At 42.1% G+C, this 22,606-nt stretch overlaps 1 protein-coding gene across 6 annotated transcripts in view; it reads left to right on the top strand.

The window, feature by feature from the left end:
* NBR1 (NBR1 autophagy cargo receptor) overlaps nt 1-22,606 on the top strand; it is a 55,123-nt gene that overhangs the window by 17,146 nt on the left and 15,371 nt on the right. For 5 of the 6 annotated variants that reach the window (XM_075846822.1, XM_075846819.1, XM_075846820.1 and 2 more), the window contains 8 exons: nt 1,422-1,444; nt 2,486-2,692; nt 8,971-9,039; nt 11,528-11,602; nt 12,894-13,108; nt 13,266-13,415; nt 13,500-13,685; nt 21,607-21,766. In XM_075846822.1, the coding sequence (XP_075702937.1) occupies nt 1,422-1,444; nt 2,486-2,692; nt 8,971-9,039; nt 11,528-11,602; nt 12,894-13,108; nt 13,266-13,415; nt 13,500-13,685; nt 21,607-21,766 (1,085 nt within the window). The remainder of the gene's footprint in view (nt 1-1,421; nt 1,445-2,485; nt 2,693-8,970; nt 9,040-11,527; nt 11,603-12,893; nt 13,109-13,265; nt 13,416-13,499; nt 13,686-21,606; nt 21,767-22,606) is intronic. The other variant, XM_075846823.1, reaches the window with a different exon arrangement.

Raw genomic sequence — 22,606 nt, 5'->3', positions numbered from 1 at the left:
AGGCCTCCTAGCTTAGGTGTGATGGTTATTAGCCGAATCGTGCAGGACCAGCTTTTAGCCGAGCCGTCCGTTCAGCTGACCTGACGGAATCTGCTTTGATTGAACAATACAGCTTCTATGTGTACAGAATACATAGAAGCTGTACCTTAAAGAGGCTCTGTCACCAGATTTTGCAACCCCTATCTGCTATTGCAGCAGATCGGCGCTGCAATGTAGATTACAGTAACGTTTTTCTTTTTAAAAAACGAGCATTTTTGGCCAAGTGATGACCATTTTTGTAGTTATGCAAATGAGGCTTGCAAAAGTCCAAGTGGGCGTGTATTATGTGCGTACATCGGGGCGTTTTTACTACTTTTACTAGCTGGGTGTTCTGAAGAGAAGTATCATCCACTTCTCTTCAGAACGCTCCCAGCTTCTGCCAGATCACGCTGTGACGTCACTCACAGGTCCTGCATCGTGTCAGACGAGCGAGGACACATCGGCACCAGAGGCTTCAGTTGATTCTGCAGCAGCATCAGGGTTTGCAGGTAAGTAGCTACTTACTACTAAGTTGATGTAGCTACTTACCTGCAAACGCTGATGCTGCTGCAGAATCAACTGTAGCCTCTGGTGCAGATGTGTCCTCGCTCGTCCGACACGATGCAGGACCTGGGGAAGTGACGTCACAGCGTGATCTGCCAGAAGCTGGGCGTTCTGAAGAGGAGTGGATGATACTTCTCGTCAGAACGCCCAGTTAGTAAAAGAAGTAAAAACGCCCCGATGTACGCACATAATACACGCCCACTTGGACTTTTAAACACGCCCAGTTGTACTTTTGCAAGCCTCATTTGCATAAATACAAAAATGGTCATAACTTGGGCAAAAATGCTCGTTTTTTAAAAATAAAAACGTTACTGTAATCTACATTGCAGCGCCGATCTACTGCAATAGCAGATAGGGGTTGCAAAATCTGGTGACCGAGCCTCTTTAAAAAGTAAAAACCTTTTTTTAATAAGTCTATTTTAAAAGTTGTTGCAAATCACTTAAAAGACTGATTTTAGCCTTTAATGATCCCCCTACTATTAAAATAAACATTATGTGCTACAGTTTGGAAAGTGGCAATTATTGCTGCGTAACTTCACCAGCTAGTATTTTTCAGAGTTGTGAAAGAGTGTCATTATACAGTGCCAGGAGCACATAAGCAGTATGAGGATTCAGATCATGAGTTGACATTGGGAAAACTAGGCAGACGTGGCTGTAATCTCCATGAAGATCACTCTGATGTATTCTAGGGGGTGGGTTGGCTTTAAAAGTGACTCCTACTATCTGCATGACACTCTCACATGGCATTTAGTCGTTGTTCTTATTAAGATTACCACCAATGCTTCATGTTGTCATGTCAGGTATACATGGGTAGTTATTGATCCTATCTTTTTTTGCAGGTGAATATGAGGAAGCTTTAAAGGTAATGACTTATTCTTTATCTTGATGAAATTCTTCAAAATTGACTTTAAAAAAAAAAAGTTACGTGTGTGTGTTTGTGTGTGTGTGTGTGTGTGTGTGTGTGTGTGTGTGTGTGTGTATCCTATCTATCTATAATCTATCTATCCTATATTTATTTTTTTTTTGGGATGTGTTGACATGAACCTCTTCTATTCATAGAAATCCTGATTCATGACCCACGTAGCCTATCCTTAATTCATCTTAACGCAGACTAAATAAACGGGTGGTTTGGGGAGCAGCTTTATTCTGTGTACTTGTATGTGTAAGCTAAAGTTTAAAGGAGAATTACCAGAATTTTTATATGAAAGGCGCTTTAATGTACATGAAAGATGTTAATAGTTAAATTCTTTACCATTTTATCAGTGCTTAAATTTATAGCAACTCTACTCCTAGATCCATGTGACAACACTTCCATTCTGGGCAGATTTACTATTGCTGTTGCGCCAGGATTCTGGCCTAAGTTGCACCTTCTTTTTGGCGCAAACCATTTAAGACACTGATCAATGGAATGCGCTAAAAAGAACAGATCTTTGCGACCCCGAGACGGGGATTGGCTTAAGATATGCAAAAAAAGTGGTCTGCAGTAAGCCAACCAAGAGGTGGTATAAAGATCAAAAGAAGTGTCTAAAGGTGAGCCAAATTTATCATCCAGCATGTGCTAAATTTGGAGCATCTAGTCTAATTCTTAGTTGTCTGAATTTAAGAACATAATAGTAAATCTGTTCCAATATGTGGATCCAAATCCCCATCCACATCATTGTGCACACATATACTTACATAGCAACTGCAATTCAAACCAATTTAAATGCGATCATTGATGTAGATGGTCATATTAATCCACACCATGTCCCTATGACAAGGCTTTACATGGCAGCAACATAGATGGGAAGTGTCAAGGGGACCTATGTGTGCTAGAGTTGTAGGCTCCAGGCCTGTAAATACCTTCACAGTAATAGGACTATCAAGGTGTGCCCATTACATGTCACATTTCTTCTACTATTAGATTGCAGTAAACCAGGGAGGAATCCTGCGTATGAATGTTTATGAAAAGCAACAGCAACCCAGCCAGACAGTCAGAAATCGCCAGCTTATGGAAGCATCAGAGTGTGGGTCTATAAGAGAAGACAGAATGCCAATGATGCATCAATGCTTGGTTGCAAGATCTGCGGCACCAGAAAGTCAAACAGAAGAGATTTCAACAGTGGCAAGGGTAAATATGCCATGAATGCATTATCTTGCTTTTTCTTTTCTCACTTCGCCTATTCGTAAAGTTTTAGTTCGGAGCCAATTTGGATAGGCCATCAATGTATGATTGATTGGGGGTCAGCAGAAGTGAGCCTGGAACTGCAGGTTAGCCCATTCAAGTAAATGGGGCTGAGTTGCAGTACAAGTCACAACCACACTCGTATGGATGTCGCTGTGCTGGGGGACTGCAGTGATCATGGTGGTCCCAGGGTGGATCTACGCCGATCACTCATTGATGACCTCTCCCAAGGATGGGCTATAAGGCCCTGTTAACACGGTATGTATTTGACGTGGTTTACGCGCCGAAAAGCGCGTCAAAAACACTTGGTTTAAGCTTCCTATTAACATCAATGGGAAAGCGCGCCGTTCGTGCATCCAGCTTGTTTTTTTGTGCATGCTTAATAAACGCCTAGCGGAAAAAAAGTCAGGTCAATTCTTTGGCGCATAAACACACCTAATTCACATAGTAAGTGGGAGTCCTAAATACGAGCCAAAAAGTGCCGAAAACGCGCACGAAACGCCTGTTTAAAAAGCGCTTCACAAACTATTTTTGACACGTTTACGCATCTGTTTTTTTGAGCGCCGTGTGAACAAGGCCTAATTGGAAAATCGCAGAACACCCCTACAATAATACCTCAGCTTAGCTTGGATGTTTAAAGGACATATAAAATGTTTTCTGCCATTGATTATTGATTTCTATTTGAGTAAGCTGAATGACCACTAAAGTGGGGACATATATGTTTCACTCAGCTTTTCAGGCCCCTGAACAGTGAATCTGTACAAGTAGGTTGTCATACAGTCCCTGCTCCGCTGTCTCTGTAGGACCAGGCAATGGAGGCCCTATTGATTGTCACCTTCCTTTCCCAGAAATCAATATAAGTAAGAATCATCTGCATCCTTGTCTATAAAATATTTGATCAGAAATCAGATTTTGGTGCTAAGAAGAAATAAATACTTTAAAAAAGGAATATGGCAAATTGGACATGAAGAGACCAAGTTATAAACCATAGTGCACTGGGCTATAAAATAAACCCTGCATATGTAAATCTATTCATGCAGAGTTAGGGTATGTTCACGCGCCCTATTTACGGACGTAATTCAGGCATTTTACGCCTCGAATTACGGACGAAAAAATGGCTCCAAACCATCTGCAAACATCTGCCCATTGAGTTCAGTTATTGAATGGTTTTCAGGATGGTGAGGGGATTTATCCCCTATGATTATACATCACGCAGCTCTGGAGACACCGATGAATGTGTCAGGCATGAAACTAATCTTTATTTGACTAAGAAAAATATATATTTTAAAGGCGGAGGAATCGTGTGTAGGACGTAAAAAGAAAAAAACCATTTTTGTAAGCAAAAGGGATTTTATTGTAAGATCTCCAATCTGCTTTTACATGGCTCGTTTCAAAGAAATAAAAGTGTGTACTTGTCTTAATCACCCCGGCCAGGCATCAACCTCTGCTGAGCAGAAACATGGGGGCGAATGTGCGTGGGGGTGGATAGCTATGCTGGTCTTCACAACATGAAGGGGGCTGTACAGGATTACATAAACATGACCTATCTTCCAAAAACAGTGCTACGCCTGTCCATGGTTTGGTCTTGTAGTGTAGCTTTGTTTTAGGTGAAATACTACACTAAACCTGTGGACAGGTGTGACACTGTTTTTGGAAAAAAGCAGCCATGCTTTTCTAATACTGTACAACCCTGGTTCACACCTGCACTTTTGATGCAGTTTTTTTTTAACCATAGCCTGGAGTGTGTACAATTGGAAGGAAACGTACATCGTAAAACCTGACACTTCACCTCTCTTTTGTATCCACTCCTGGCTTTGGCTTTCTGCATCAGAACTGCGTGTGTAAAGAAAGGCCTAAGGAGATCTGGGGAGGCACCTGCTTTCTTCTGCATCTGATGCTTGGCAACCGCTCAGACATATTCACCTTTTGCTTAACAGAGATTTACCAATAATTAATCTAAAGGGTTAAATTGTAAAGACCCTGCCATCTGGCTCATGGAGGGAAGTCTCTCCTCTATAGGGCATAACGAAGAGCCACTCTGGTGTATCTGGCCTGTCCGTCCATACATTACGTGGACAATCCATTCATTTCAACAACCGCCACATAATGTTACATTTTCCCTGCATGGTAGATGCAGCTTCTCCCAGCAATGATCGCCAGGGATTAAAGAATGCCACTTCTCTTTAACCCCTTAAGGACACGGCCAATTTGAGTTTTTAATTATCGATTTTTCTTCCCCGCATTCCAAAAGCCATAACTTTTTTTTTTTTCTTTGTCGCTATGGCCATATGAGGTCTTGTTTTTTGTGGGACAAGTTGTAGTTTTTCATGGCACCATTTATTGTACCACATAATTTACTGGGAAGCTGATAAAAAAACCTTTTGTGGGGTGAAATGGGCAAAAAACTGCGATTTTTGCTGGGTTTTGTTTTTATGGAGTCAATCACGCGGTAAAAACGACATCTTCACCTTACTCTTCAGGTTGATACGGTTATGGCGATACCAAATTTGTTTTGTTTTATGTTTTACCACTTTAAAAAAACAAGCTATTTGCTAAAAAAAAAAAAATGTTTATGTTTTGTCATCCTATTCTGAGAGCCATAACTTTTTTATTTATTTTTTATTTTTCCATCAATTTAGAGGTGTGAGGGCTTCAATTTTTCAAAGCGAGGTATAGTTTCCACCGATAACATTTTGGGGTACATGCGACTTATTGATCACCTTTTTATTCCTTTTTTTTTGGAGAGCTAAGGTGACTAAAAAAATGAAATTTGCATGTTTTATTTATATATATATATATATATATATATATATATATATATATATATATATATATCTTACAGCATTCACCGAGCGAGTTAAACAATGCTATATTGTGATAGTTCTGACTTCTACGGACGTAGTGATACCAGTTATGTTCACTTTTATTTTTTTTAACATTGCTTTAGGGTAAAAGTGGGAAAAGATATAAAAGATACTTTTTTTTATTAGTCCTCCTAGGGGTCTTCAAGCAGCGAATTTTTGATCACTTTGTATCAACTTTTAATCAACTAATGTATTGCAGTATATCGTGATTCTGACAGGGCTTCAAAGGAGTAAAATATGGCAGACCTGGGGGCATTCATTAGTCCCCAAGGCTGCAATGACCACCATTGTCACCAGCCGATCCCGTCGCATGGGCACGCGATGGCGTGTTGGAGGTGACGCCCCCCTAATTCTAACAATTTAAATGCCGCGACTGACCGGAATTTAAGGTGTTAAAAGGGCAGAATCAAAGTGATCTTATGATTCTGCCCGTTGCAGTGAGGTGTCTGCTGTATAACACAGCCGTCACCCGCTAAGTATGGAGCGAGCTCAGCCTGTGAGCCCGCTCCATACCTCCCCTTAACGGCTTGCCGTTAAGGGGGTAAAAAAGGGGTTGTCTGAAGAACTAATCACATATAGGCATCTAACTTCATTATATAGTCACTTGTGATTTGGACACTGTGGGGGAGGGGTAACTCTTTAATTGTCTCATTCCGGTTCATGAAATCCGCTCTCGGTGATTAGATTTTAAGACTGATTTTAGTCCATTACGTGTGTTATTAATAGATATGGCTAAACGAATATAACTATTGAGTCACTTTTATTCCAGTTAATTATCTGAAAGACAATCCTCTGCAATTGATGATGCATTTCAAGAAAGTTTTGTGAAGACAGGCTGGACTTCTAAATAATACCTGTGACAGATTTGTTTTTAAGGCGGCTCAGAAGCATTTTACCTATGGGGGGCACACCCCAGGTAATCTGCATACAGCCCATCTGTGTGAATACACCGTTTATGTTCTCCTATTAGAAGAATGGCTGCGTAAGGATTTATTGTTATCATGGAAGATGTTCTTAGGGCAAAGTACTGCTTGTACTATCGATGCTTGCGTGACAGTACAGACTTAAATGATATATACAATTTTTTCTTCTGATTGCAAATATGACGTCACTAAGAGCAGAAGCAGTCATGTGTGCCCTGTGCGGTACTTGTACCTTTACTGCACTGCAAACATCCGGTCTCCGGATAAACATGATCTTTGAACAGAAGTCACCTGTTTTGAATGTAGCTGTAGAAACCTATCCAGAATATTTTGTGAGCTAATGTTCATAGTCCTCAGCATGTTATTTATATAAAAGGAGACCCCATGCATACTGCAGAATAAGTGCATGACCCTCACCCACCTCTGTATTTTCATCTCCTTATGTCACGCCTTGGCTTCTCTAGCTAGGTGAGCGGTACTAAGCCCTTTCCTAACATGGCAAATTCACAGTTGACGGTGGCCATTTCCTTGCAGTAACAATCATGGTTGCCCAGTTTTCCCTGACATCCTCTCTGTAATTGGTTAATCCCGTTTTCTCTTCTACAGACTGCAGTCTCGTGCATATGGGAATATATGTATGCATTTGTTTTTCCAAAAATCAGTCGGCACATCGTTGCAGAGACGAGTATAGCTTAGGCTTCATTCACATCTGCGCCAGGGTCCCGTTTCGTCGGAACAGGACCCTGACTGACACAAACGGAAATCAAAGGTTGATTTCAATGGTGACTGATCCGATGCCAATGGTTTCCATTTGTCTCCATTGTGCAAGGGTTTCGTCGTTGTGATGGAATCAATAGCATAGTCAACTACTACCCTTGCATAACGGAGACAAATGGAAACCATTGGCACCGGATCAGTCACCATTGACCTATGGTTTCCATTTGTGTCAGTCAGTGCTCCGCTCAGACGGAACGTCCGTATCGCGCCCTAACGGATATGTGAACGAAGCCTTAAGTAGATTTCCTTTATTCCAGTTCTTAAAGTGTGCCTGTCGTTTCAGGGGATTTTTCAGAATAAGCTGTCGTGTGTGTGTGTGTGTGTGTGTGTGTGTGTGTACATAACAGGCTCTTTCTCTAGTTGTCCATTTTCCATGAGCTAAGCTCCAAGGTGGAGGAGACTAGCTGCTGTGATGTCTCCCATACACTGTACACACACATAAAGAGGAGATCCTGCTCTCCTATATCTCTGTAGCACACCTTCAGAAGCAGCAGCATCATGAAGGAAATTATGCAGCAGTACTGAGCAGTGTAGCTGTAAATCCAGCACTCTGGTGAGATAGAACACTTACTAGAAGCAGCGTCTCTGTGTCTCTCTGCCTCTGTTTCCATCCTGCATCTTCTGTGGGCAGCATTTAACCTGATCAGTGACTAATGGTCCAGAAAACTCCTTGATTCTACATCCATCAAAATCATTTTAAGGCCAGGAACACACACGCACACCTAACATGCATACACACGGCCCCTGTCGATCAGCCCAGTAATGTCAGTGGTACAGCTGCATGTCATAATGACAAGCCGCATTGTCCAAACATTGCCTTCCTATCCAGCCAATAGGCCATCAATGTTTAAGTCTTGGAAAACACTTTTTTTATAAGGGTTTTATCATGCGCACGGAAACGGCAAGGTTAAGCCTGTCCCTGTAATCGGTGGTGGTCCCAGCGGTCGTACCCCCACCGATCGGATATTTATCACCAATTCTGTGGATAGGTGATAAATATTGATTATGGGAAGACCCCTTTAAAGTTTGAGTATTAGAGGTAAACTTGCTGGAGAAATATAGAAAAGGACACTGAAAAAGGTTGACGTTTGAAAGTTCACAGGCTTTCTTGTTATATATGTATGTATATCATATATAATACACAGGGCTGCAAGCAAGAGTATTTTATGCAAAAACATGACTTTGAGCATCTAACTATTATCTGCCACAACGCGGTCACGTGGGGCAGCGTCAGGACGTTCTATGCGATGCAGTATACAACATACTGATTCTGGACAATGTGTGTTGCATCGTGTACAACGTCCTGATGCTGCCCAGTGTCAGGACTTAGTATGCACCACGGTACACACCGCACCTGATGTGTCAGCCTGTAGGGATCCTGGCGGGCCCTCTGCGGACAAGAGCAGACGGAAAAGCCGTGAGTAAAGACGTTTCTTTTTTTTCTGGTGGGGAGGTCTTATGGGGGGCAAGCACCGAATAGTTGCACCCCTGCATCTAAAACTAACATGCAGAGAACTTCCAGGTTGAGGTAGAGTTGCAGCCCAGAATCTGTCCCCCAGCTTTTAGATGATCAAACTTCTGTTGTGTTACTGTGTTCACCTTTTTCTGCCTATCACTATATATTTTTTTCCTGATATTTTCATTCTTTTATTATTGGTAGGAAGAACTTTGCCAAATTGATGGAGGGGGAAGCCTCCAAGCTGCCTGGTTCATCAATTACATACAGACCGTGTGTATCTTTTTGCATATTAAGCGTTGAGACATCTTATTTTAGAAGTGTATGTGGAATATATACACGGCGCACACTGAATGGCCACTTTATTAGAGACACCCTTCTAGTGGCGTGTTGGATCTCCTGTCGTCTATAGAGCTGCAGCAATTTGTCGTGGCATAGATTCCGCTAGGTGTGGATTATCTCATGCGGACAGGATAGCTTCTCGCAGTTGTCGCTATTGTCCATCCACAGCTATCAGAGGACCCAGGGTGTGCCAAGAAAACATTCCCCACCCCATTACTCCATAACCTGAACTGTGCACGCCTGACAGGAAGGGTTCAGCGATTCACGCTGCTTGCATGGTGCAGCAGAAATATTCATTAATCCTCTATTCTATCCCATCCGTGCTAAGGTACGAGTTGTGCATTCGGAGATGTAAGTTGGAGCACCAGCGTTGTATTTGGCTGCAATTTGCCTGACTTGCACCGCCCTGTTTGGTGGAACGGTTTGTGATCTTCTCCTTCGACCCTTTTCGTCATCACGTTGGTAACGTCCACAAGATCCCCTTTTACTGGAGGTTTTTCCTCAATCACACATTCTCAGTATACTCTCGACGCTGTTGTACGAGAAAACCAATAAGGTTGGCAGTTTTTTTTAAATACTGGCCCCGTCTAGTCTTGCACCGAATATACCTCGTTTTAAAGTGGCTCAAATCACTGGATTTTCCCATTCTAATATGGTTTCACACTGAACTCTGGGGTCACATGTCTAATTTCCATACAGCGAAGCTCCAATCATGAAACGGCAGGTGTCCCTAATAAATTAGCCATTCAGTCTATGTGTATATATTAGCACTGTCCTTAGATTTATATAGATCTTATTAGCTTGTACCTCTGTATTATAATGGCGACCTTTGCCACCATTCCCATTCTTATGGTAGTCCCTTTTTATTTGATCTTTCTGCAGCTTGTCTATTCAATTTACTGATCTACTTCAGGACAAATACTGCCTTCCAGTTTAGCTCCATCCTTATAATCTCAGTGTCTGTGTTTTTGCAGCTTTCTTTGTGTTTCTGCACTGTGTTGCCTTTTGTGAACAGCTGTAGATCTAATGTTACAGGGGTTGTGCCAACATAGATACTTATCCCCTATCCACAGGTTAGTAGATAAATGTCTGATTGCTGGGACCCCCACGATCAGTCCAAGCAGTCCTTTTCTCCTCGCTGCAACCACCACAGTGAGGAGGGGCTTAAATGGAGCGGCGATCGAGCATGTCCCCTGCCACTCCATTCAATGTCTATGGGGCTGAAGGAAACAGCCAAGCGCTATATTCGGCTGTCTGTCAGTCTCATAGACTTGAATAGAGCGGCACCTCGCATGCTAGACTGCCGCTCTTTGCGGTCGTTCATTGATCTGTCGGTCCCCCAGGGATTAGACATGTATCCTCTACACTGTTCATACTTTACTTCTTTCCCAAACTTATATATTTGTACAGATCTAGGACATAAGTTTGTTTATTTGTTGCTCCTGCACTGTTACCCCTTGTTTTTGCTTTATTATATCCTGAAGCAGCAGGTTTTCTTGTGGTGCAAATGCATTAAATGGTTTCAGCATAGAATATGAAGTTTACAAAAATTCCTATTTTGGGATTCCACATTTTTAAAACCACTTGTACCTAACTGATATTTAAAGTGTATGACAGGAGGGGTGTTATTTAGTAAATGTCGGATTGTCGGCAATTAAATTCAGCCCTGATGATTACATGAAACTCTAGTGCTGTTACATAGATACAATAACCGAATTCCAATGTACACCAATTTAAAGATTATATTTTAACATAAAAAGCACTTTTGTAATTAGTACAACATTTTTAATAAATTCTGTTTCTCTTCTGCAGCTTCTATGTACAGCGATGTATATAGAAGCTGCAGCACGCCGTTGCAGAATTCAAATATGCTGATTGTGGTCGTCTAGGGGGTTAAATAAAGACGTTTCTAGACGCCACTAGTGTTGACAACACCTCTTAGTTTTTCTCAGCTGATATGCAGGGATATAAGCTATAAAGCAGAGGTAGAATGTCAGTTTGTACTGTTACATGACACATGTATATGATATAGACCTTCTCACTTGATTGTTAGGGTATGTGCACACACACTAATTACGTCCGTAATTGACGGACGTATTTCGGCCGCAAGTACCAGACCGAACACAGTGCAGGGAGCCGGGCTCCTAGCATCATGGTTATGTACGATGCTAGGAGTCCCTGCCTCGCTGCAGGACAACTGTCCCGTACTGTAATCATGTTTTCAGTACGGGACAGTAGTTCCACGGAGAGGCAGGGACTCCTAGCATCGTACATAACAATGATGCTAGGAGCCCGGCTCCCTGCACTGTGTTCGGTCCGGTACTTGCGGCCGAAATACGTCCGTCAATTACGGACGTAATTGGTGTGTGTGCACATACCCTAATAAAGATATTATTCTGATCCTTTTTCTCCTTTACAGGAACAACCCAACACAACTACAGACATTGTATGTCCTCAAGCTCCCCCTGACTGGTTCACCAGCTACATGGATAGAGTAAGGATTTTTTTTTTTGTATGTATATATATTTTTATTTTTGTATATATTTTATTTTTGTATGTATTTTTGTAACACTGAAACAATTTTAAAAATTATTATAGCAAATATTGTACGGTTTGTGTCGCATGTGTCACACAGTTTAAAAGTGAACTTTGCTATTAGATGGAGTTGTCCTTTTTAATTGGATTGTCTCATCAGAGACAAATTCCTTGAGATTAGAGCCACCCAGGCGATCAGCTGATCATGGCAGGTACGGCTCCCAAAGCCACGGCCAGCCAGGCAGGTTATACATAGAATTTAGTTAAATTGCTCTCAGAGGGGGAAACCCGAGCAGGGGGACCATCCTCTATGGCATTTATATGATCTAATATCGTATATGGACAGGGGTTGTTTTCATGAGGCAACTCCTTTAATCTGCTGGAGCTTTTACAAAAAAAAGATCCCTGGCTACTGACAATGGCAGTTTTTGGCCCTTAATTACATGATTTTTTGTTTTGTTAAAGGGAACTTGTCACTTGATATTAGGGCATCAAACCACCAGCAAGTCGCTATACTGCTAGGGAATAGCGTCCCAAACATGCCCCTGTCAAAACGACTTGTTTAAAGAGGCTCTGTCACCAGATTCTCAAATCCCTATCTCCTATTGCATGTGATCGGCGCTGCAATGTAGATGACAGTAATGTTTTGTTTTTTTTGAAAAACTTTCATTTTTGGCCAAGTTATGAGCAATTTTATATATATATATATATATATATATATATATGCAAATGAGCTTTGAAATGGACAACTGGGCGTGTTTTTTTTTTTTCGTATGTCCAACAGGGCGTGTATTGTGTTTTTAACTGGGCGTGTTTACGTGTATGACGCTGACCAATCAGTGACCAGTCGGCGTCATACACTCTTCTACATTCATTTACACAGCACATAGTGTTCTTACTAGAACGATGTGCAGCCACACACACAAGTGCCCTGATAATGAATACACATGATCATCCAGCCTGGACGTCATGTGTATTCAGAATCCTGACACTTCTGAATCTTTTCTGTGAGATTCCAGCAAGCCACGCGTAATCTTGCGAGATTACGAGGTAAACGAGATTGCTCCACTCTGGTGGTCACGGACAGCTGGACCCCAATCTTGATTGCATGATTATCCATGTGGCTACTAACTCTACAGGAAGTTTGTACGTTTCCCTGCACAGATGTATGTGAATGAGCGTGGTAAAACAAGCACACATTAGGAATGATTGTAGATGTGTGTTCAATTGTTATAATTTTCTTTATATAGTTCAAGGAGCAAATCGTACATGAAACAGTAGAAAAGGTGACACAAATAATGCGGGACAGGCTTTCCCAGAGCCAGGATTGGATGTCAGACAGTAGTTCCTCTTCCGCTCCTACTCAAGAACCAGAACGGGAAACGTCTATGGGCTCCTTGTATGATTGGCTATTGGCTTGCACCAACTGCAAGAAAAGGATCGTGGGCATACGGTATCAGTGCAGGTGGGTTTATTTCCACTCTTAATATGTTCAAAGGTTTTCTTTCGTCCTAGTGACCAAACATCAGTTCATATGACGACTGGAATTCCCAATAATGCTAGTCTCCGAATCAAGAGGTTACTGTTTTTTTTACTTTAAGTATTAATTTATTTCCTAATAGCACATGCTCATCATTTAGCATCTGTGAACAGTGTGAGGTTGAAGGCTGCGACCATGACCCCAATCATCTATTTCTTAAAATGAGAAGGCCGGTAGAGCCATGTGTAGAAGAGCACCATCCACCACCTTCTTTCTCCATGGAAGAAGTCCGGTAAGAATCTACAAAAGGCTTTTCTGAAATGCTTGGCCTGCATCAGCCCAACAATTTTTTTTAATTTTTTTTTTCTTCCCACAGATTCCAGAAGCACATGCACAAAACATTCCTGAAAGCTGAAAAGCAACGTCTGCGAGCAGAGAAGAGACAGCGCAAAGCAGAAGTGAAGGAACTGGAGAAACAACTGAAGCTGCATCGTAGAATCCATCGCTGGCATTCCTTGGACTCACCTCAGCCACTACCTGACAGCCCACAGAGTCCTCTTGTGTAAGATATATATATTTTTTTTTTACAAATTTCATAGTTTATATTATTTATAATTCTTTGTGTTATATTTATAGAATAACCGTTTTGGGCAATCCATACTTTGACTAAATGTTGTGATTTTTTTTTTTTTTTTTTTTTTTTTTTTTTTAGTGCATTTTGCCACCAATGGGCATTAGGGAAAACTCACCTCAACCAAAGTTCATTCTGCTCATAATTCACCCTGTCAATACAATAAAAGTTACTTTAAAGCAGGGGTCTCAAGCACACGGGCCGCCTGCGGCCCGTGGGGCTGTCATCTGCGGCCCGCGGGATACAGAGCCGCTAGTACAGACTCTGCTCCGGGACTCTGGAATTCCCTGAAATCGCTGTCCACATATGAACAGCGATGTCTGGGGCTTCCCCAGAGCCGGAGTCCCGTGCAGAGCGCTAGTATAGGCTCTACTCCGGGACTCTGTGGAATTCCCTGACATCGGTGTCCATGTTTGGACACACGATGTCTGGGGCTTCCCCAGAGTGGAGTTGCGGGCAGAGCGCTAGTACAGGCTCTGCTCCGGGACTCTGTGGAATCATCTGACATCGCTGTCTACATATGTACAGTGATGTCTAGGGCTTCCCCATAGCTGGAGTCCTGGGCAGAGCGCTAGTATAGTCTCTGCTCTGGGGAAGCCTCTGACATCGCTGTCTATACATCAACAGTGATGTCAGGAGCCAAGCTGGAGTCCCAGGAAGAGCCTACTAGCGCTCTGCCCGGGACTCCAGCTCTGGGGTTTGACCTGACATCCATGTCCATATATGGACAGTGATGTCAGGAGCAGAGCTGGAATCCCAGGCAGAGTGCTAGAAGCGGCTCTGCTACGGGACTCCAGCTCTGGGCAAGCCCCTGACCTCACTGTCCATATATGGACACTGATGTTAATGGCTTCCCCAGAGTTCCGGCGCAGAGCCTATACTAGTGCTCTGCTCCGGGACTCCGGCTCTGGGTTTGCCCCTGATATCAGATTCCGGTCCAGGAGAATTCCCTGACGTCACTGTGTATGGACAGTGACGTCAGGGGCTCCAACAGTAGAGGAATCGCCATCCAAAGCGTCGGCAACGCTCTGGCTGGGGATTCCACTCCTAGAGGGAGCCCCAATGGAGCTATCTACTTGGGGGTGTGTGTGGCAGCATCTGCAGAGGGCACTGTGGCAGCATCTACAGAGGACACTGGCGTTATCTAGGGGTGTGTTGCATTATCCACAGAGGGCACTGTGGCACTATCTAAAAAGGGGCTGCCCAATCTTGACATGTGGCTGCCAAACGCTGCTAACTGAGCCGCTGGACTGCATTTAGAGACACTTAAACTGGATTGTTGAAATAAACGTGGAGAAATATCTAAAATGTTAAACCTAGCGGTATTATTATAGTAATGTAATATAGTATTATTATAGTGTTATAGTAGATCAAATAACTAATTGATTAACAATAATTTTGTCATGTATCAAATTTGAAAGTAATGCGGCCCGTCAACTTCCCATTTTTTCTATATGCGGCCCACTTACCCGGCCGAGTTTGAGACCCCTGCTTTACAGGGATCCTTAGTATTGCGGATCCCTGTGATATGTTGCGTGGAGATTTGGTTGGTACCTTCTTAGGTAATAAAGCAGCATGCCCGCAAGTTTGCTTTTTTACCCGATAATGTACCTGCATTGAACATATCACAGATAGACCTGATGGATCGTTTGTTGAGTGGTAAGAGGCTGTAATATTATGAAAAAGTCTTTATTAAGGTAGACCTTTATACTGCTCATACTTTATTACTTGAGTGTAATAGTGGTGTGTCGTCGCTCGCCCCCCCCCCGACAAATTTTGGCCGCAAATCACGTTCTGATCTGAAATAACATAGATCCCTATTATAATGTTAGTTCGGGTCATTAGACCGATGGTTGGGCCAGAAGTTGCGGTCGTAATAGTACATCTTGGCTGTTTGGAAAAATAATTGGATTGACATCATCGGGCAGAACAAACATTCTTGTTGTTGAATTGTTTTATCAAATACATTATGGCATTTTGTTAGAACTTAAAACAGAAACTTTTCTTGTGCTTTCCAAGACATTTATTTGGCTACTATGTGGATGGAATAACCTATAGACATTGCCTATATTTGCCGTTAACGGACTACGTATCACGCAGACCTGCAAGGAGTGGCTTTGCGTGTTACTTCTACATAACTTCCTGAAGAACCCTTGATTTGCAGCTGGGTTTTTGCTTGCTCAAATGATATAGTATTCTACAGTATTAGGGTTTTCTATTGTGTAACAGGCCATAGACTGGAATGGCAGCCTGTGCCCTGCTTGAATAAAACTGAATAAGGCCGAAGGGGCATGTCACTCTAATTTCTAACATGTCGAGCAACTATATAAAACATAAACTGAGGCACGTATACTAAACCATTTACGCCAGATTTGAGTCGTAATTGAAGCCTCAAATATGGCGCAAGGTGCTTACGACAGATTTACAATAAAAGCTCATCAAAAAGAACGGAAATGTACGGCATGCGCGACAGTTTGGAATTTCTTGTGCAAAAGTGGGCGTGTCCACACTTTGTCCAAGTTTTCAACATGTTTATAAAAGTGCGATTCTGGCGCAAAGTAAATCGTAAAGTTTTTGGCGTGAATTTGAAAAGCTTCAATACTGCATTACATTTACCTATAAAAACTGCTTCCAAGTAATTGCCTTTCCATATATTCTTAACTTTTGTTTAGTTGCATAAAATGTTGCTTTAGTTTTGGGAAAGAAAATGTAAGTAATGATTAAAATGTAGCTAAACTTTCAACAATTTTCTGACATGTCAAAAGTTTTGATTGGTGGGGGTCTGAGCGATAGACCCCCACCAATCTCTAAAATAAACCATAGGTTTCCGTTTGCATCGCCATTGATTTCAGTGGTGACGGATCCGGTGCAAATGGTTTCCGTTGGTCTCTGTTGTGCAAGGGTTCCGTCGTTTTGCACTATTCATTCCATCAAAATTACAACGGAAACCATTTGCACCAGATCCGTCACCATTAAAATCAATGGCGATGCAAACGGAAACCTATGGTTTTAATTTTTCAGTCAGGGTCCCGTTCCGACGGAAAGCTCAGACGGAACGTCAGAACGGAGCCCTGACACAGATGTGAACGAAGCCTTAAACGTGTTTTTTTTTTTTTTTTTTTTTATAAATTTTTTTAAATGTATATTAAAGGGTTATTTCCGTCTCAGACATTGATAGCAAATCCAAAGTATATGGCATAAATGTCTGATAGTTCCAGCTTCCAGCTCTCCTTACAATCCTGTCCCCATCAAAGTTAACCCCTTGCCAACAGAGACTATTTGGGGATTTGTGGGGGTAAGCCCATGCTGTTTGTCTGATTTTATAAATTTTATGAGCACATGATAGGCTTAGATACAGGCCCCCAGCAGACGGTATCACACATGATAGACCTAGATACAGGACCCCATCAGACCGTACCCATCATATACTTATCCAGTCTCCGCTCTTGAGTCAGGTCCTCTTCACCTCCAGCTGCAGCGCTGGGTTCTGACGCCATTCATCATCAGGATATTATATGTGTCGCGCATGCAAAGTCCAGATGCTAAACTGCGTAAGGAACCAGTGCTGCGTCAGCAGGTGAAGAGGACACCACGCAGGAGGCGGGAGGATAAGTATATGGAGATGCCGATGTTAATGGTGGCAGCAATTGCAAGGCCCAGGATGTGCTGACGATGTTTTTAGTAGAACAGGAACAGATATGTTGCATTACCTCAGCCACACTTTTCCACTTTATGGACATTTACATTATTCTCCATAAAACAGCACACATATAATAAGTAATTTAGCTCCTCTACTTAATTTTAGATAACGAAAAATAAATTTTTTTATTTTTTTTTTGGTAAACTTTAAAGAAACATTTACTAATCGTGTGTGTGTGTGTGTGTGTGTCTGTGTGTGTGTGTGTGTGCGCCCTCTATCTGTTTTCACAATTTCCCTTTATTGTGGAACTTTATTCTTGTCTTACATCTACAGGACGCATTTCACTGATGTTTACTTCTAATCATATTCTGACAAGTAAAAAAAAATTCACATGCAAATAAAGGCTGTTCTCTGCTATGCGGAAGGATGAACAAAAACACAGGGCAGAGGCAATGATGTGAGGCTTCTGTGTGGTTGTTACTTCTGCGTCGTACAGTCACTAATGTCCCCAAGCTATTTTCCAAATTATTATCTGTGAACAAGGACTCCACCTATTTGTATTTCATGTATGGAGAATGTCTGATGTATAAATAATGCAGATGCAATACTTTATCTTACAGCAACTCATTGGTCTCCTTTTGTTGTAACTTTCACGTTAAATTAGAAAAAAAAATGTTTTGCAATGGTGCAGAGTAAAGCACCATCCGAAACGTGTCCTTGTATGCCTAGCGAAATTTTAGAGTCAGGAAAAGAGAGTATCGGATCCCTCTGACGTTAATCACATGATAAAATGAACAATGTTGCAGTGTGAAGTATTAAAGGGGTCGTCTCATGATAACAACAGCCTATTTACATCTGTCCTAGGCACATGGTCCTCATAGAACGGGGTCCTATGAGCCAGAACAAGAAGCGCTATGTAAGAGCAGCTCCCACTGTAGTGGACCTGACCCATCCATGCGTTACATGGTCTGCTGTTTATTTGCAAAGCTACATTTTCCCTGCAGCGGTTGCTGAGCTGTTATCGCTGGGGGTTATGGGAGCCGCTGGGGGTTATGGGAGCCGGGCTAACCTGCTTCTATTTAATAAGGGGTTGTAGAAAGAAGTTGGCACCACTCGTTGTTTCTATAGTAAGGAGCAGGTACAAAAATGCAAAAAAGGAAAGGAGTTTCTAGCCAAAAAACATTGGGTGCTGCTCCGCAAGGAGAAAAAAACAGTGAGAATATCATGCAGTGAGATGAATGAAAATGCGGCACTCACCCGTTTTGGCGCTTCTACTTTATTTTGGTGTGACATCTAGCAAGAATAACCGCATATATAACGGCTTATAAAAACCCAATTCTAGGGGTAACTTAATCTAAAGCTATTCTATACATCTAACGATCGTTCAAATCTTACTGCCCCATTTATTAATAGATATTTTCCGAACTTCTATTTAGAGATTTCCTCTTACCTGGACTAGTCCCACGCAGCCGCAAAAAGGGACGAGCTCTTCCCAGCGGCTTATATGTTACGACCAGGTGGGACATTCTCATCCGCCCAGCTATGATGTAATGAGGTTTTCCTTTCTCCCGAGACGGTTTAACATAAAGGGGTGTGTATGAGGGGGCCGTTCACTGTTGCTACACGCGTTACCAAGGAAGTTGCAGCTGACGGGAGTTTAGAAGAACGCCGCCAGTAATGACGTTTCAGGTCAAAAGAAGCGCTATTCCAAGCGTGAAACACGCTGTAACCTGCAATCTGCAATGTCCTCCCTTGAATGCTTTTATTCTTGCTAGATGTCACAACAAAATAAAGTATAAGAGCCAAAACGGGTGAGTGCCGCATTTTCATTCATCGCACTGCGTGATAATAAGGGGTTGTCTTCAGGAGATAACCCCTTTTAAATAAAAACATGTTATATCCCATAACCATATATTTTATTTGCCTTCCACATTGTAGAAATGCCATCCAGCACTATACAGTCATGGGCACTTTCATGCAATTTTTCATCACTGCATAATTTTGTGTAAAAAGTTTTATGTTGGTGGCTAAACGTCTAACCAAAGCGGAGCTGGATGCACAACACCTAAAAATAAAATAGCAAGATTTGGATGTATTTGGTTAACTTGGGGGCTTGGGCAGAGAAGTGGCAAATGAGGTTTAACACTTATCAATACCAGGTTATTCACTTGGGAAGGGAACATACTCACCAGCAAAACTGTGCGGAAAAAGCTGATCTGGTAAAGGATTAAGGAATATCCGTTGCAGTAAGCTAAACTGTATCTCCCCTTGTCAGTCAGCTGTGGCCAAGGCAAAATTGAACATGTGGTGCATCAAAAGGGGCATAGATGCACATGACGAGAACATGGTTCTACCACTTTAGAAATCACTAGCTGGACCACACATGGAATATTGTGTACGGTTTTGGGCACCAGTGCACAAGAATGACAGTAGAGCTTGAGCGGGTTCAAAGACTGGCAACCAAAGTAATACATTAAATGGGTGGACTGCAGTACCAAAAACGATGATCAAAACTGAGGTTATTTAGTTTAGAAAAAAAACAGCTGAGGGGTTTTAAAAAAAAATAAAAAATCTTTCCCATGATCTATTTATACCCAGAACTGCAACAATAAGGAGGGCCACATCCACTACGTCTGGTAGAAAAAAAGTTCACACGTAGCGTAAATACTGCAGATTTTCCACAATGGATTTCGTGGAGTAAAATCTGCAGCATAATACAGTAGCAGCAGGCTGGATGAGATTTGTACAAATACAATTGACATGCTGCAGATTAAAAAACCGCAGCGGTCACATGGGATGCAATGTTAACCCAGGCGACCGGGCTGTAAGATGGCGGAGGGACGGGTCGCCATGGCTGCGTAGGTACGAAACTTTGTTTTTTTTTCTGCGCAGGATTTCCGCAGCTGACATTCTGGTCGAAAAACTGCACCACAATTTGGTGCGATTTTAATTTCTTTTCAGCCGGAATTCCCTGCGGCGGCCAGGGCGGATGTGCTGTGTGCTTTATGCAGCGTATCCACCCTGTGTGAACATAGCCTAAGAGCAGTGAGATTATGGAACTCTCTGCCATAGGATGTTGTCATGGGAAATTCACAAAGTTTAAAAGGGGCAATGATGCGTTTTTTAAGTGTAATAATATTACAAGTTCTAGTTACTAGATTAGGCTCTTTCAATTTATAACAGAAACCGTGATGCGGTTCCGGATCCGTCACCCAATGGACCCCCTTGACTATAATGTGGCCCGGTGGGGTGTCTGTCGTTTTGACAGAAATAATAGCGCAGCATTTTGCATTATTCTTCCTGTCGAGTATCAAAAAACTGCCAAGGGAGATTATACCTGGAGATGGGTCGTTGATCCAGGGATTTATTCTGATTGCCAGATTTGGAGTCTGAAAGGAATTTTTCCCCTAAAATGAGGAATATTGGCTTCTGTCTCATGGATTTTTTTGCCTTTATCTGGCAATATTGCAGTAGAATAGGATGGACTTCTGTTACTGTTTTATGAAGATGCCCAGAGTTCGTACGTGCTCTATGTCTGTCTTCAATCACATATCTTCTTCTTATCACCAGAACTGAATAGACCAAAAATCTGTCTGATCCAGATGCCGGAAAACATCCGAGTCGACAAATGGCCGCCTTAGGTACAGGGATGATTAGATGTGTAGTTGCCATTGGCTGCTCATTTCCCTTGCAGTGGCTGTTTTTGGGCCTAGTTCACACAGGTTTTTTCGCAGGCAGAAAAAAATCTTCCTCAAAATTAAATTGCAAGGCAGATTTTGAATTGCCAGCGTTGTTTTGAATTTTTTCCGCGTTTTTTGTTTGCTGCCATTTAATGCAAAAGGTAAAAACGCTCAAAACAAGCGCCGCAGAGGCGGAAGCCGCTTTTTTTTACCGTGCGCGGCTAAAAGCCGCCTGGGAAGAAAAACGCTGAGAATATGCAGTAATACATGGATGGATGGGTCTGTCAGAGCGAGAGCCGCCGCTCGTTAGCATCTCTTCTCCGTGGGTCATAGAGAAGGGTCAGAAAGGTGGACCACTATAATGTTCAGGTGAGAGAACTCCTAGAAGACCTAGCAGCCAGTCTGACCTGAGAGTAGAAAACGGCAAGGACAATCTTATTTATCTATTACGGCCATGTTAATCACGTTTTCTGAAAATTAGATTCGGATCTAATGTTTTACTCACTAGTACATCTCCAACCACTTTATGTAGGATTCCTATGGAGCCGTGCTCCCAGTTCATCCCCACGTTCAGCGCGGTGTTTGTGGATGAGAACCTCCCTGACGGTACACACCTGCAGCCTGGCACCAGGTTCATCAAACACTGGAGGATGAAGAACACCGGGAACGTGAAGTGGAACCTGGACACTAAGGTAAAGCTTCTGTACTAGAACTCATCCGGATGTTGTAACATTCTTGAAATTATAGACACTTTTTTGTTTTTTTTAAATTATTTTAAAATATATTTGTTGCTTGTTTGAGTCTAGCACTAGGGATTCTCACCCGTAGTTGAAAGGTGGCATTTATTGTATGGAAATTACCAGACCAAGACCCACAGTAATCTTAGCTGGCATCTTTTTGATTATTTAACTATTGGGCCTGCGTGAAGCTGCGTCTGTGATATGTAACAGAGATAATATTTTTTTAATACTTCGGGAGGAGATGGGAAATCAATATACATTAGTACTTTTAAATGTATGTGTGCGCACGGACTGACCTAGGTGCACCTTCCTTATTTTGCAGCAAATGTTTTAACCTTTTGGACCCCATTTTATACTATTACACATGACTTTGTACCGAACCTTGTATTTGCACATCCCAGTTTCATCATATATTGGATGTTATATTGAACATTACACAGATTTAACTTTTGCTTTCTCCTCGACATAGTGTATTTTGTGGCCTTTCGTGTATTATAAATTAACTTTAAAAGAATCTGACTATTGAATGTACTAAAATACATCTTCGGGCTTGTTCACACAGGCGCTATTTTATCTGGCAAAATGACACTGCATGACGTAAACCTGCTGAAACCTATTAAAATTGGGTTCCGTCAGGTGCCGTTGGTGTCCATCATGCAATGGATCCGGCATCGCTGTTTTTTGTGGTTAGTCTCCTATTAAGGAGCAGAAAAATGGAAAACCAAAACGCATATGTGAAAACTGCTTTAAATGGGTTGTTTCGCTGAAGGTGGCCATAAACATTAAATAACT

The sequence above is a fragment of the Rhinoderma darwinii genome, chromosome 13 (genome assembly GCF_050947455.1).
Source record: "Rhinoderma darwinii isolate aRhiDar2 chromosome 13, aRhiDar2.hap1, whole genome shotgun sequence".
NCBI lineage: Eukaryota > Metazoa > Chordata > Amphibia > Anura > Rhinodermatidae > Rhinoderma > Rhinoderma darwinii.
The sequence above is the reverse complement of the archived record's forward strand: the minus strand, read 5'-3'. Positions and strand labels throughout refer to the sequence as shown.